At 39.9% G+C, this 14,701-nt stretch overlaps 1 protein-coding gene across 2 annotated transcripts; it reads right to left on the bottom strand.

Annotated features, from left to right (window-relative positions):
* Window positions 1-10,805: 10,805 nt before the first annotated feature.
* LOC147882042 (bidirectional sugar transporter SWEET5-like) lies at window positions 10,806-12,854 on the bottom strand. 2 transcript variants are annotated; one of them, XM_087401990.1, is made up of 6 exons: window positions 12,479-12,854; window positions 12,292-12,328; window positions 11,938-12,154; window positions 11,661-11,822; window positions 11,367-11,486; window positions 10,806-11,134 (listed from the first exon to the last, which is right to left on the bottom strand). In XM_087401990.1, exons 1-6 carry the CDS (start codon window positions 12,513-12,515, stop codon window positions 10,886-10,888), a joined length of 822 nt encoding a protein of 273 aa, XP_087258116.1. In that variant the 5' UTR covers window positions 12,516-12,854; the 3' UTR covers window positions 10,806-10,885. The 2 variants fall into 2 exon arrangements, with proteins under 2 accessions (XP_087258116.1, XP_087258117.1); XM_087401991.1 differs by having other exon boundaries at window positions 12,281-12,328; window positions 12,479-12,499.
* Between the last annotated feature and the right edge of the window lie 1,847 nt (window positions 12,855-14,701).

Consider the following 14,701-nt stretch of genomic DNA (forward strand, 5'->3'; position numbering starts at 1 on the left):
GACCGTGCTAAATAACTTGAAGAATGTAAAGGATGACAAATCCTTGAAAATGACATCTAAGACGGCTAGAGTTGGATTACACCTAATGGGTACATGCGTCAACATAGTCTTTGCCAATTGAATAAGGAAGCTATGAAGAGAAGCCACCCATGCAAAATTTACAATGCAATAGGAGAAGATTCTCAGGGATGGTGTAAATGCCAAGATAGAGCTAGTACAAGCTATGGTAGAGGAGGTAGAAGCAAAGGATGTGCATAGGCATAATAGAAAGTTGAGGCCACCACTGAGGCCCAAGCTAGAGAAGCTTGAAAAATGGCCAAGAATTAAAGGTAGTGAAGGGAAGATACAAAGAGGCAAGTCAAGTACATGTAGTGGTAGCTTGAAGATACTAGAATGGATGCAAAACAAGTAGAGGTTCATATAGCAAAAATGAAAGAGCAACTTGATGCTCAGAGTGTAGAAAAGAAAGTCCTTTACTAAAATCTCTCCAAAATGTAAAACGCATTGAACGTTGAGAAAGATGATATTATAGTGTAGCTAGTAAGGGACAATGCCCACACTATAGCAGTGAGGCAGGAGCTACAAGAGAGCTTTAACGACAAGAAGGATGTAGCTCAAGAAGAGAGCAAGAAGGATGCATATCCAGTAGAAAGCAGCCAAGGTGGAGCACATAGGAAGAGTGGAGATGTGCAAGGTTGGAAAGAGAAGGAAAAATATTGAGAATACAAGCACAATGCCTTATAGTTGAATTACAATACCATTATGGAGCATGTTGCCATGGCTCTTGAAAAATTCAAGAGACAGTCTTCCATTCTTTCTAAAACCCAAAGTACTCTAATGGTCTTGTAAGAGACCCATGGTAAAGTTGCTAAAGACTTTAAAGAGATTTGAATACAACTAGAAGAATCAAGTAGAGCTATTGGCAAAGAAGCTAAAGGAGAACATCTACACTCTCTGTATAAGGCAAGAAGGAATTTGATTGTTTTATAGCACCTTTTGAGCTGTATATGTTAAATTTTAAATGAAACCATTATGGAGTTCTTGTATGTAATTTAGAAATGAGAACACAATTCTCCTTTGTACAAGAATTGAGAATCCAATTCTTCTTTATACAAGCTATTTTAGGATCAATTGCAGCCCCACAATGGTTGCAAGCTATAAGTGGTTTAGGACTAACTGCAACTAGCATAGTGGTTGTAAAAGTTAAGTGATTCAGGAATAACTACAACCAAGCTAGTTATATTATAGGATTTAAGATCTTTTTGACCACTTTTTAACACTATTTGAGCACTTTTTAGCATTTTTTAGCAATGCTTGACCACTTTTTAGAACTTTTTTAGCATTGTTTGACCACACTAAGTTTAGCATTTAATTGCAAAAGAATTGCAACCAACTCAATGCTTTTAGGATCAAGTGTAACTATCACAGTTGTTGTACAAATTAAGTGATTCAAGATCAACCATTCCCAATGCAATACAAAATCGTGATGGACAAACAAGGTTTTGTGTTCCCTATTATCCAATATAGAAATGGTACATGTGCTGCACTTTCCTAAACTCCTTAGAAGAATCAAGAAGATAGCTATACTTGGGGCATTTATTGTATATAAATCCTCTATATTGCATGCATTCAAGGCCTAATTTAAAAGTCCCTTGTGAAATTTTCATAAATAAAATGCAGCCTTTTCTAATTCAATCTATGAATACCCCCTTTAAGTGGTACCCTTCTATATGTAGAAATGGGCAAGAAAAAGACTTTTAAAATTCTTCTATTGAACCCACATGCTACTCTTACATATTTGTGAAAGACCACCCTTAGTGACTATATGAGATATGCACTGAAACTGTTTAGCTGTTGTTATATCAATGAGCACTTTGTATCTCATTTTATACTTGAGATGAATAATTTTCAGCAAAATCTATCATAGAGATAATTGTGTCTTGAGGAAAATTAGCAAGACATTTCCTATATTACTTGTCTTGCTAGCCATTAAATTGTGAAGCATGTATTTTGGGATGGTTTTAACCAAGTGATCTATAAGCTTCCTCGCTAAGTGCTCTTGTACAATACTATCCATCTTTTCTTTTCTACTCCTTTAATATCAACATGCTGAAATCTCCTCCATTTTATAGAAACAAGGTTGCCTTCCCTCATTTCATTTAAAGAGACATGAGACAGACATGTTACTTCACCTTCACACCACAATGAAATTTGCATTTGCCACGAATGCATTCAATGGAGTGCCACTCAGAGTCTCCCATTGCATAGAGCACTGGCTACCACTTAGACCTTAGGCTACCAAACTTGAACTCCCTTGCAACATATGACAAGGATCTAGGTGGCCTGTAAATTTAGCATTCATCTGCAAGATATAGGCTTCTACCTCCATGAAGAATGTTGTGGCATGACTACATATCTTAAGTCATTCAAAGCTTGCTAAGCCAGGTCAAAGTCTATATGTGTTTTGCAACAACTCACATTCCTATCTTTGAGTTTCTTGATATAGTAGGGCTTAAAATGCTCAAAGATTCTTTTTTTGATTGAAAGGTCAGGGTTCTCAATCACAAATCAAATAATAATTGAACATAAATTAAATAGCATAAATTAAACTATAAAAACATGTTGTTTCAAGTATGGCACTAAGAACATAAGTTAAACTATTAAAAAAACATAGTTTTCAACCATTAATTTTAAACTATTAAGTAAACTATAACAACATGCTTTTCCAACCACTAGGTTGGTTCAACCAGTGGGCTTGTTTTAAACCTACCCAATGGACTAGTGGCATGCTAAGAACACGAATTGAACTATTAAGAAACATAGCTATTTCAACCATTGGGCTGGTTGGAAAACCAATTTGGGCAAGGTGAGAAATTTCTTCAAACTATAACAAAACATCGCAAATAAGAAATTACCAATCTGGTTTAAGAGAATCACATTAACCTAGTGGGAAAAAAACTTTTGGCACACAAAGGTTGTCAGTTAAACTATAATAAAACATGTAGTACATGTGAAATATATTGTTGTTTAGTTTTGGTAGATTAATGATGCCATCGAAAAGTATATGGCTTGTCAATATAGCACTTGCCCCTTAAAGGGGACCCCTTAAGGGCTGTATGAACTTTTGCCCATGAAAAACCCATCACATGATGCAAAATCTATGCAAATTAAACATACACGTGACTTGGGTGTAGCAATGTGTATATATTTAAAACTGCTTCTCTTTCAATCCTCCTTCATCTATTCCAATTCTCCATGAAGAATTGGATACATAAAAATTTCTTTGCAATGATTCTATTTTCCTTCAAGGGTTGGATATGTTTAAATTTTTTTTTTATGAATCAAAAAAACTTTTTGTCAAAAAGGCTATAAAATCTTATTGATTTCTTGAAAAGACTTTAGAACATGTGCAAGGCTTGAAAGAAAATACATGTATGTCAGCATCTATGGTTAGATATCAAAAAGACTTTTAGACATCTCCAACTCATGAGCCTCTATGCTCCCTTCTAGTTGCAATCACTATGTTGGTTGTGTTTGCTATTCATTTTTGTTCCAATCATAGGAATTGTTTAGGACAATTGCATTAATTGATGTTTGGCCTAAAACAACTCAGTGATATATTGTTATTCCAACCAGTGGGCATGTTTAGGACTCCAAGCCAACCTGGTTTTTAAACCCAACATAGATGTATTTTCTCATTTTTTTAAATATGAAATTTTCTTATTTCTTAAAAAATGGTGAAAATTAAAGAATTAAACTATTACAAAACAAAAATATCAACGATCGACCTGCTTAAGGACAATCACATGAGCTCCAAGACAACTAGCTTATCACAATGATATTACTAACCTACATCGTGTCAAGAATTTGTATGATTTGCTCATCAAACTAGCTTCATCCTATCCCTTTCTACATATGTCCTTATTTCAAGAAACTCTTGTGTTCTTCCAAAAAAATATCACTTATCAATGACTTCCTTTGCTTGCATTTTGTTGATGCCCATAGACTCCTCACATTAAGATGGATCTACATCGCTTCCTCCTTTTGATGGAACATCTCTGATGTTGTGCATCCAAGACATTTCTTATTTATTTTAGGGGACACCAACATATATAATTTTACCCTCTTTGAAACTATTGATTTAAGCTATGCACCCCTTTCACTTTTTATAGTCCATCTCTCAAGTTAGAGAGTAAAATCACATAGGGGTGAATCTTCCGAGGTGTTGGTAGAGTAAAATCACATAGGCGTGAATCTTCCGAGGTGTTGGTAGAGTTGTTACTTTATAAATTTTTGGGTGCATGCTAAATCTTTTGAAGTATGTTGCTGCCTCAAATGCTCCCATCAATTGTGATACCATAGTTTGTGTTCTTTGCTCTAATGGCAATGTTTGCATGTGTGCATCTGCCATCACTGCAGTTGTTTTTCTTCACATTGTTTCTCCCTCTGCAAACATGTCTTCCATTGCCATTTTGAAATGATGTCATTTCTTTTCTCATCCCCCAATTGAATAGCCATCAAGCATGTTGATGGATCTAGCCCGTCCAAACCCTATGGGTTTTGAGCAGTGAATTCTTGGTTCAGACCATGATGACCAGTTGGATAAGGCAAAATTGGGCCTTAGAACCATGGAAGAGTGATGGGCACAAGATGAGGAAACATACGCAAGGCACAGGGAGGGATGTGAATGATAAATCTAGACATTGCAGGACCTTCTCTCACAGGAGTGGACCATCACCATCGCCTTGTTGACTAAAAATGAGTAGCTTTGTACCTTTGGACGCCTAGAGGAATCCACACTAGAAGGCAGTGAGCAATAGGAGTTCACTATGTACAGGGAGGTCTCCGCATAGCTCGCCACCTACACACTGTCCCCACGCATAATCCCCCAAAGTCTACAGATGCACTTTGATGCACTTCATGCACAAAATCTTATCTTTCACATTGATCTCACTGCCCCTCTCCCGCCTAACACACTCTCTACCATTCTTTGCCGAAATCTTGATCATTGTCACCCCGTTCTAGCTATGTTCTACTTTTCAATAGATCTTCAGCCCCACCACTCTAGCTATGTCCTACTTTTTACTAGATCTTTAGCCCGCTAGCTTATCTCTAGTCCATCCCTCCAATCTTCAGAGTCTATTTTCCCACCTCATTCTCTTAAACTTCTAGTTGTGGTGTCAAATAATCACTGAGTCCACTAATTATCCACAAGATGATGATTTGATGTAGCTAGCCAAGCCCCTCCCAAGCCCGAAGAACTAAGCCCATGGGTTTGTATTGTTGAAAGCATACGAGATGACATTGATTGGATGTAGACCTATGGTCGTGCTTTGGCAGTTCAAAATCAAAGCTATTTAGCTGCTTATCACTCCATGACCTACCACCCCCTTAGAATCATTATTTTGTTCAACAGGGTGCTACAAATGCTCTAGGACTCACAAGAGTCCCTAGTTAGCAATTTTGTTGTCAAGGTGGATGGTCAGGAAGCCATCTTAGTCTTCAACGCCACTGCCCCACCTGCGGATATTCCTAACCCCACTGATCCCACACACACCCCCCTTAGCCACCTGTCAATTCCATCTTGCCTCCCCTTCCTCGCACAAACCATCCCGAGTACTCCTCCAACACCTCTAACACTAGCACCACATAGCATGAGACCTACCAATCCATGTCATCCAATGCTCCTGTCCACCTACAAAACAAAGCCCTCAATATCTTATTGCGGCTGGCCAATCTAGTTTACAGGCCGATCGACATTTCGACCACATGGCATGCAAAGGAGAACCCCATGCCAAATGTTTATGATGATGTTCCTCCAGCACCCCCATAATCATCCCCAAAAGATGTATAACGCTGACCTCTAGTCCTTCTAAGACTTATCAGAGAGCACTCTCATGCATCACTGGAAGGCTCAACTCGAAGGCTCCTGCCTTCATATGTAAGAAATAATGGAAATTCTCCCCCTCACTACTTTTATCACTTAGTCCTTCAATGACTGGAGGTGGTCCAACCAAAAGTGCATACACGAGGGCTACAACTTAGCTCTATACATGCCTCTTCCCCTCACCGACACGAATGTAGGTCTCCAACCCCGCTTGCACATCCCATTTTTAAAGAAGGAGCAATTTTGGCGCTATTATCACAATGCACCCCTTGAGTGGCGAATCCATCCCCTCTATATGCCCTACCCATGGAACAATGATGGTCCTAGGCCCACTTCAAGGAGCTGAAAAAGAAGGATCCAAACATTATATACAACTTACCTCAATACAACTTCCCCAAGGAGATGACACAAGAAGGAATTGTCTTTCATCGTCAGTCATTCAATGATACCTACAACTCGGTACCTGACCCTGTGGTGGTAGCATCGGTGCACTTCAACCACCTTATCCTCATGATGCTCCGAGATCTCCCCACCCACAGTCGTCTAATCAACGACAAACTTCACAATCTTAAAAACAAGATTGTCTTCGACCTCGACATTGGCCCCTCCCAATTCCAAGACTTGCACCTATACATGACCATCACATTCCAACGTTTTAAGGCATGCATGCCACCCAATTCTAGAAGTACCGAGATTATTTCATAAGCATCACCCCACAGTAATTGGACCGCTACGTAGTACTCCAGACTCCACTCACTTCCTGCAGCGTGGTTGATCTGAGGACAACTCAATACCAACAAGAAGGGGGGCATGTTAACATCCATTGAGCACGTTTATGGATTTGGCCCATACAAATCCTACAGGTTTTGAGCCACAAATGGATCAGGATCAAGGTAGTCGCCGAGATTGCCCAAATTGGCAAGGATAACACAAGAGCCATTTGGATCCCGTATATAGATAACACAAGAGCCATTTGACAACAAAGGGAAGGTGGTGAGAGTCAGCATATGCCTTGCTGCCTTATGGGCACAAGTGGTTGTAACAAAAGGGGGAGAGAGAGAGAGAGAGAGAGAGAGAGTGGTACAAGGAATAGGGTTGCCCCTCCCTTCAAAAGGTGACTTGTATGAAACACCAAGTAGTTGACTTTGGTCTTCATTGTTGTGTGCAACCTTTAAGAAATACAAGCTCTCTTCTTGCTCATGTGTTGAGATTGAGGTTTGCTTGCTCTTCTTGTTGCCTTTGGTGTTTGCCATGATTCTCCTTCACCTTCCCTCTCCCTCCTCTCTCTTTCATGAAACCCCATTGCAATGATCTGGTAGGCATTCGAGTGAAGGCTTCACGATGCAAAGCTCTCACAAGGAGTAGCACGGGAGTGAGGTGCTCTGTTGGCATGCTTCCAACATCCCCATGACATGTATGTCACTGCCAAACAACATAGCAATCTACTCTTTGTGCCTTAACCAAGATTTTAAACTATCCTATCTCACAACCTCTATTTGGTTCTCTTGTAATCCATGACGAGTTGCATATTCCCATGGCAATTAGTGAATCATCAAAATAGAGACTGCCTAGCTTGTGAAGAGACTGCCCATGACAATTAGTGAATCATCAAAATAGACACTGCCTCACTTGTGAAGAGAGCAAAAAAAGGAAGATGATGACTCCAAGTTACCCAATAAGCAATGAAGGTGATACAAAAGGATAGTGTGCACTAGAAGGAGGTATAGTAAAGTATGACAGGATGTAGGGAGACGTGATTTGTCATGTACTACATTTAATATTGCTAAAGCAAGAGCCATGAAAATTAGAAATCCCATGCAACATATGTGAAATTTCAACCACCATATTTCCTCCCTTTAGTGATACATGTCAGTAAAGTGGATATACCAGTTTCTTCTAAAGTAAGTGTAATGTGGCGTAAAATGTTTAAAACTAATAGAAAGGCCAAAGGAGGGCCAAAGGGCATGCTAAGGTGTTTGATGCTATGGATTATGAAATGCAATGAAATTTAACATGCTTATGGGACTTATAGCAAAGAATCGCATGGGAAAAGAAGCAATGAAAAATGATAAATAGTGTTGAATTTATTCAAAGATCTCACACATGCATGAATTGAATATTTCTAATTCATCCATTCTAGGATAAATAAAGGCAACAATATGGTCAAAGTTGAATGTTTTAAGATTACCATGTACTAGTTGGATTCCATTTTTGAAATCCTTTTTAGTTTTCAACTAGTTAATCAAAAGTTATGCCCTCAAATAGGTATGCATCATTTTCAACACAACATTGGAGTCCCCTTAACCATACCTAATTTGCCTCCAAGAAAAAGTACACATTCCAAAATGGGATTCTCCCTTCATGCATAAGGTTGGGAGGAGGTTAGAGGTGAGACAATCGCATAGTATGTATCATGTTTTAGGATTTAGGTACCATATACAACAAGGAGAGATTATGAAACAAGGGAAAGATGTTGAATCGACTCATTTTATTTTAATTTCATTTGGTATACCCATCAATAATTGAGCCATACAATGAATTCCATCAATTGGAGAAAAAGTTTTTAAAGGGAAACATATAAGAAAAATATGTTTAAGACATCTAAGTTGAAAAATGCAATAACCAAAGTTTGCAAAAAAATTCACCAAAAAATCAGATGCAACCCCACCAGACTGAGATGACAATTGGGATTTTCCATCCATGCAATTCTTTAGGTTGGTTAACATGCTCTTGGAGATCTCCCTTGAGAAAGATACATAGCATCCTTTCAGTTACTCTACTACTGCTTGAACTTGCTAGAACTTGCAGGTTCCTCTCGTATCAGGAAAGAAGTGAATGGTGTTCTTCAGCACATCTTCAAGGTCTATTGGCAAGCTCAAAATCTTGACTCCACCATCTTTACTAATCTCATGTCTCTTCCACCAATTCTCGAAAAAGTGTGCTTGCGAACTGCCTCCAAAAATTCCTAGAGCCTTTTCAATCACACTTTCATTGATGGTAATCTTCTGACCTTGACAGACTAGTTGCCCCTCCTTCACGTTCACCTCCTGCACCATCCTGGTGAATTTTTGAAGAGCATCCAAATTGGGGTTTTTAATAGCGAGAGAGGAGCTCCCATATGTCATGGGGAGATTATAAGTCAAATGGTTCAATCCATCCCAAAATATGTGCGTACAACTTCACGGCCAGTTGGCAGGATAAGCAGTTCGGGATGTGCCTTGCCAATTTTCCCCATGACGCTATTGTCTATGTCATAGATTTTTCTAAAAATTATTCATTTCAAGAACAAAATATCACAACCGGTATCAGTAATATCAATAACCCCTATTTGTTGCATCACTTACATCAACACCTTCATTTATTTTCCTTTGTGATCCCATATTATTATTCTGAATACAAGACAAGTCTTTTATACCATTGAACGTGTTGGAATTGCTTTTAACACAAGCATTCTCTTCAAGGTGAATTGCAACATCACTTATCACTTATAATATTAGAAATGTTCTTAATCCCTATGTCCATGTCACTATCATGCTCTTGACACCTATTATAATTTCTTGATTTAGAGCTCTTTTATGTCATGCTTTTCTTTTGGTATACAGTATATTTCAAGTTGTGTCTTCCACCACATTGAAGAAAAGTGCCATAGGAAAAGGTGATATAAAGAAAGCTAGCTCCCATTTCATAATAATATGGACCTATAAATGTGTGAACTAGCATGCATTGCCTTTGGAATGATACATTCACATGTCAACTTAATTGCTTCTACCATACAAAGAAAGTTTTAGCATAGCCCAAGCTTGGATCTGCCAAGTTCCAATTTCTAATACTCCCTTTGGACATAGGCACAAGTTTGATCAGACACTCTCTCTTTTCGTAACCTTTCTTTTGTCCATATGACACTTCTCCCCATTGACAAGATCACAAAAGTTGAGATAAATTTTTTATTTATTGGTGGATCCTTCACCTTATCTACCATATGTCATCGCTTCCCTATAGTGGTAGCCAAGAACATCTACTTGTAATTGCTTAGCATCTTAGGTTGCATGCAACGGAGCAAGGTCCTTAGAATGTCTTAAGGATGTCTTTGTATTGAGGCATAAATTGTCGCATAGGACTTCTGATTGTCTTTATTAAGTCCCATTGAGTCATAAAAAGCTACATTCTACAACTAGCTTCTATCTAAGCCATAAAAATCAATGGAAAATTTGGTGACAATTTAACCTTGTGAAAAGATGTATTAAAATTAACATACTCACACTTAAAGAATAGTTCAAGCCATCAAATTGTAAGAGACAAGATATCTAGCTACATCTTTAATCACCTTTTCTTCCAATTAATCTCTCTATAATAGAAATGAGATTTTATGACACAAGAATTCTAGAGGATAATAGACTCTCTCTTCTAGGAAATATCATCTAGTCATTACATGCATGGGATTTGTGAAAACCAATTGGGAACATCGAGAAGTAAGCAAGCACACACGTGAGATGGAACTACATGGTTTCCCATGTTATTAACAAAAGATGTTACAAGAGGCTTGAAAGCTGAGAGTCGACGACGCGTTTACGCTTCTACGTTGAAGGTATGATGCAAGAACCGAAAAAAAGGAAGATGATCATGGATGCTGTGTTAATTTGGCTTAAATAACGAATAACCATATTCGTAGGAGTAAGATATGTGATAATCTAGCTGCGCTTTCGTATAGAAACATACGAAGTAGTGCTAAGGTTTCATCTGCAGTGAAGAGGTGGAGTTGTACATATACATGAAGATATATATATACTGAAACTCCCTTTACAGTACATAACTCTCTTGCAAAAACTAATTAAGAGTAAACTAGAGCATGAGTATTGATAGAGAACGTAGAGGAAGGATTAAATTAACTTAAGCAAAGGCATTCCCAATGTGAGATTAGCTTGAGCTTCTGGCATGATGCTGATTTAGATTTTGGCTTAAAGAAGTTGATCAGACTTCGGCCTCCAAAGTGATCTTTGATCAAACTTGAGCTGACAGAACATCGTAGTTGGAGAGCGGCCTGTTGTTTTGATGGGATCTGAGGAGACTGGAGGGCTGCTTGATTTCCTCTAAGCTCTTCTCCATGGAAATATTAACGGGGGCCCGCGCTGCTTTCGATTCTTCTTTAGTTGCCTCGCCCTGTTGTACCTTTGGCGGAACCGCATGCCTGTACATAACGTACAGAGAGAGCTGTACCACGCCAGATAAGCAGCCAATCCCATTCGGTATCTGCTCATAATACCACAAATCGAGGTTAGGGAAATGGGTGCCCTCTTTGCTTAAATTGGTTGAGATTCCCAACATCCTTCACGCACGGCTATGATCAACTTGCGATTTCTTATTCATCGAGTCTATGGTGGTTCTTGGGTTTAAGCCATGTAAGTCATAAAGAAATCGCAAGTTCCTTGTGGCTGCTGATGACCTTTTACGAGGAAAACAAGACTTCTGTTGGGTAACTTACTCCCACGAATATGTCTTTGGACACCAACGAGTATGCCGACCACACCGCACTGTTGAGGAAATTGAACAACGACAACGCAAACGGCATGTATTCGACGCTTCTTGTGCGAATGACGAGGCCCTACAAACACCGAAAACGTAAAAGAAAGTAGGACATTTATGAACTGTGGATCAAATCAGCAAATGCCATAGCAAGGAGTTAGCGTTGTCATGCTTGAAACAAGAGAGTATACAGAAAGCCGTGTCGGCAACCTTTGATTGTTCAACTTCGATGGTTTATGCAATCTTTACGTACCATGACTGAAAGTGGAGCAGAGTACATCGCGATGGCCATCACGACGCATAGACTGCCGACCACCATTTGACGTGAACTTAACGAATGCAGAGCCAATATAGTTGTTAAGATGACTGCTATGTACAGTGTGATAACTGCGACGAGATATCTCGTCATTTGCATCTGCGAAAGAAAAGAAGCTGCAAATTGATCAACAATCTCATGACTGGCAAAGCAGTTACCATCACTGATCATACGTGGAAATTCTTGTCGAAAGCGAGGGACTTGGAAAGGGCACCTTGTTGGTTCTGTTAGCATATAACAAGAACGCTGAGAGATAAGCTACTTCCATAGCAACGCCAAATCCGTTAATGGTTAGTATGAGCAGGCCGTTGGGCTTCACAATGGGCATGCCATAGAGTACCCAGAGCAGGCAATTTAAGAGGGTGCACACGTACGGGAGGCCCGAGAACTCCTGCGTGGACTTCATTTTGAAGATCTTCAAGAAAGTTGGCCTGAGATGAAGCAACCACACAAGAATTTAATGAAGGCTCAAAACCAGACGCCTTGTCCTAAGAACGTACAACGTACCATCAACAGCCTACGGAGAAATATGAAAAAATTACGTAAATGTATCATACTAGTTTCTTACGTAGGGGCGAGGAACAACGCCATGGCCGTTGCATTTCCTGGAGTGCCAAAACATAGTAGCTGCCAGTTAGTATAGAAATTATGGAGTTGTATGGAAGCAGCTAATTATTTTTGTTGCGTTGTTTACGAATCTGCTTCAAAAAGAAGAAACTTCTGGGTTCTGAGGCTGTGCATCATGTTAGGCTTACCGATTATGCCCAGGATAAGTTTGAGGTCAATCTGCATATTGAAGACGGGCCTGTACGGTTGTGAGGACTGGAGAAGGAGCTAAGTACGATGAGAGGAGCGATTGGGTGATGATTAATGGGACGGAAACTGGATGAAGCGAGAGGGGTTGATGGGCCGATGGATGGGAGGGAGGGAGGGAGGAAGGGACGAATTTAACGGGGGAAAGGAGGCGGGAGGGACGAATTTAACGGGGAAAAGGAGGCGGCGCAATATAAAAGTGTGAGATGAGATGGATATTGGAATGGGAAGCATTTGGGAGATGGCGTGGAAGGGATTGGTGCAATAGGAAGAAGAAGAGGCGGAGGAGAGGGAAGAGGAAGGGAGGGAAGGTGATAGGAGGGACTTGAGGTTATCTTTTTATATTCTACTCCTCAGTCAAATCTCTTTCATCTCTAACTCTCTTGCGTTCTATATTCTCATTGTACTCTTTGTAGCTGTTCGTATTGTAGTGTAGTGTCCCATATTATGTTTCTGTCCATCCTTTACTAGTACTCCATATCCTGTCCATCATTTACGAGTACGTACTCCATATCCTGTCTCCCTCTACTCCATATTCTATTTGCTCTCGATTAAATCCTCTATGCACTTTAGAGTAGAGAGAGTTGAAGGGAGATTAAAAACTTGCAGAAGACACATGTGTCCATCATTTAGTAGTAATCCATACCGAGATCCTGTCTATTGTTTAGGAGTAATCCACCTCTACTCCACGTTCTATTGCTGTCGATTAAATCCTCTACTCAAGATAACGTCAACTGAGCACTTGCCACCACAATAGTAGAGGGAATGATGAGCAATCCTCTGTTGTTCGTATTTGTAGTAATCCATAGTCTGTTTCTATCCATCGTTTAGTAGTTCTCTCTCTCTCTCTCTCTCTCTCTCTATATATGTTTTTTTTTTCTCACACACTCACACATTCATGACCGTCTACAAACCGTGGCCTAAACTACCACGCAGCAGAGGAGTTTCCTAATCAGATGGGCAACGCTCAAACGGCCTGAGCTACCGAGCTACCACTCCATTCTCTCTTTTTGGTTAAAAGCTATCTCTTCTTTTGTGAGAGTTCTCTCCCTCTTATTGTGTTAAATGCTCAAATCTTTTCTCTCTAGTATTGACGTACTGAAAATAGGCAAACCATATACAATGCAACTTCAAGTCTTTGGGATCTCTCGAGTGTTCACGACGTACTGAAAACATGCAAACCGTGTACAATGCTAGTAGAGATATTTCCTTTTTGCAATTCGCCAAAACCTTTCGTGTTTTACTTATGTTACATTCGAGTGCGCTCTGTTTCTCTCTCTCTCGCCGTCAGGGTGAGTGAGTTGCAACTACTTTTGACCGCGCTGCTCCTTGTGCTCCCAAAAGTGCTTCATGGGCATGAAGCCGCGCGTGAGAAAAGATGCTTGCGAGAGAGAGAGCGTTTCGCTCGCGTTCCACCTACCCTTCGCCTCTCGCCCCGCCCTTACAACCCGCCACTACCCAAAATATATCTATCACCCTCAGTTGCCCTTAGCCCAAATTTCTCAGGAGACGCATACGGACAGAAACCCGTTCACCAACTCCCTCGCTCTCAACCCACCCCCCTTCTCCACTCCACAATTTGAACACGCTCTTCCGATGACTCACTCTCACATCACGACTCCATGCCTATTGAAGAGTTGTTCTTTGGAGAAAAAGAGCCTTCACTAAAATTGCCTAAGAGGATTCTACTACGTGCCCCAAACAATGTTAAAATGGCACACATGCTCGCTTTCTACTTTGGTTTGGGATTGTAGTGTGTGCGTGCGCAAGTTCATGCCTCAATGCATGCGCGTAGGAGGCGTGTATGCATGAGAGAGAGAATTCTAAATAGCCATGCCCAATTGGACTATAAGAGTAAATTTCCACCACCAAATTATCATTAACTATAACTTAGGGCCTTAGCACATGGATGGGGCTAGCATGGATTTAGGATGGGAATCTTTTTGTTATCATTACTTGGCTAGTACTAGAGTGTTTTATGAAACTCTAAAGTTTTATGAAGCCATGTGGCACGTTCGAAGCCTTTAGATCAACTAACCTATTACTAGCTACTTACAATTAGCTACTTACAATATATAGTTAGCAGCACTTGAGGTTTTATGAAACTTTAAAATCATGCATAACCATGTGGCACATTCTAAGCAGTTAGATCAACTGACCTATTA

This window comes from Dipteris shenzhenensis, chromosome 30 (genome assembly GCF_047967505.1).
Source record: "Dipteris shenzhenensis isolate YYH24624 ecotype China chromosome 30, Dip_SZ_1.0, whole genome shotgun sequence".
Lineage (NCBI taxonomy): Eukaryota > Viridiplantae > Streptophyta > Polypodiopsida > Gleicheniales > Dipteridaceae > Dipteris > Dipteris shenzhenensis.

Excerpts from the sequence above, each read along its gene's own strand:
- LOC147882042 (XM_087401990.1), bottom strand. The coding sequence starts at position 12,515 with ATGCAGATTGACCTCAAACTTATCCTGGGCATAATCG. Across the intron at positions 11,487-11,660 it reads CTGCTCCACTTTCAGTCATG|GGCCTCGTCATTCGCACAAG; the intron begins GTACGTAAAGAT and ends CGGTGTTTGTAG. Across the intron at positions 11,135-11,366 it reads CCAAAGACATATTCGTGGGA|ATACCGAATGGGATTGGCTG; the intron begins GTAAGTTACCCA and ends TATTATGAGCAG.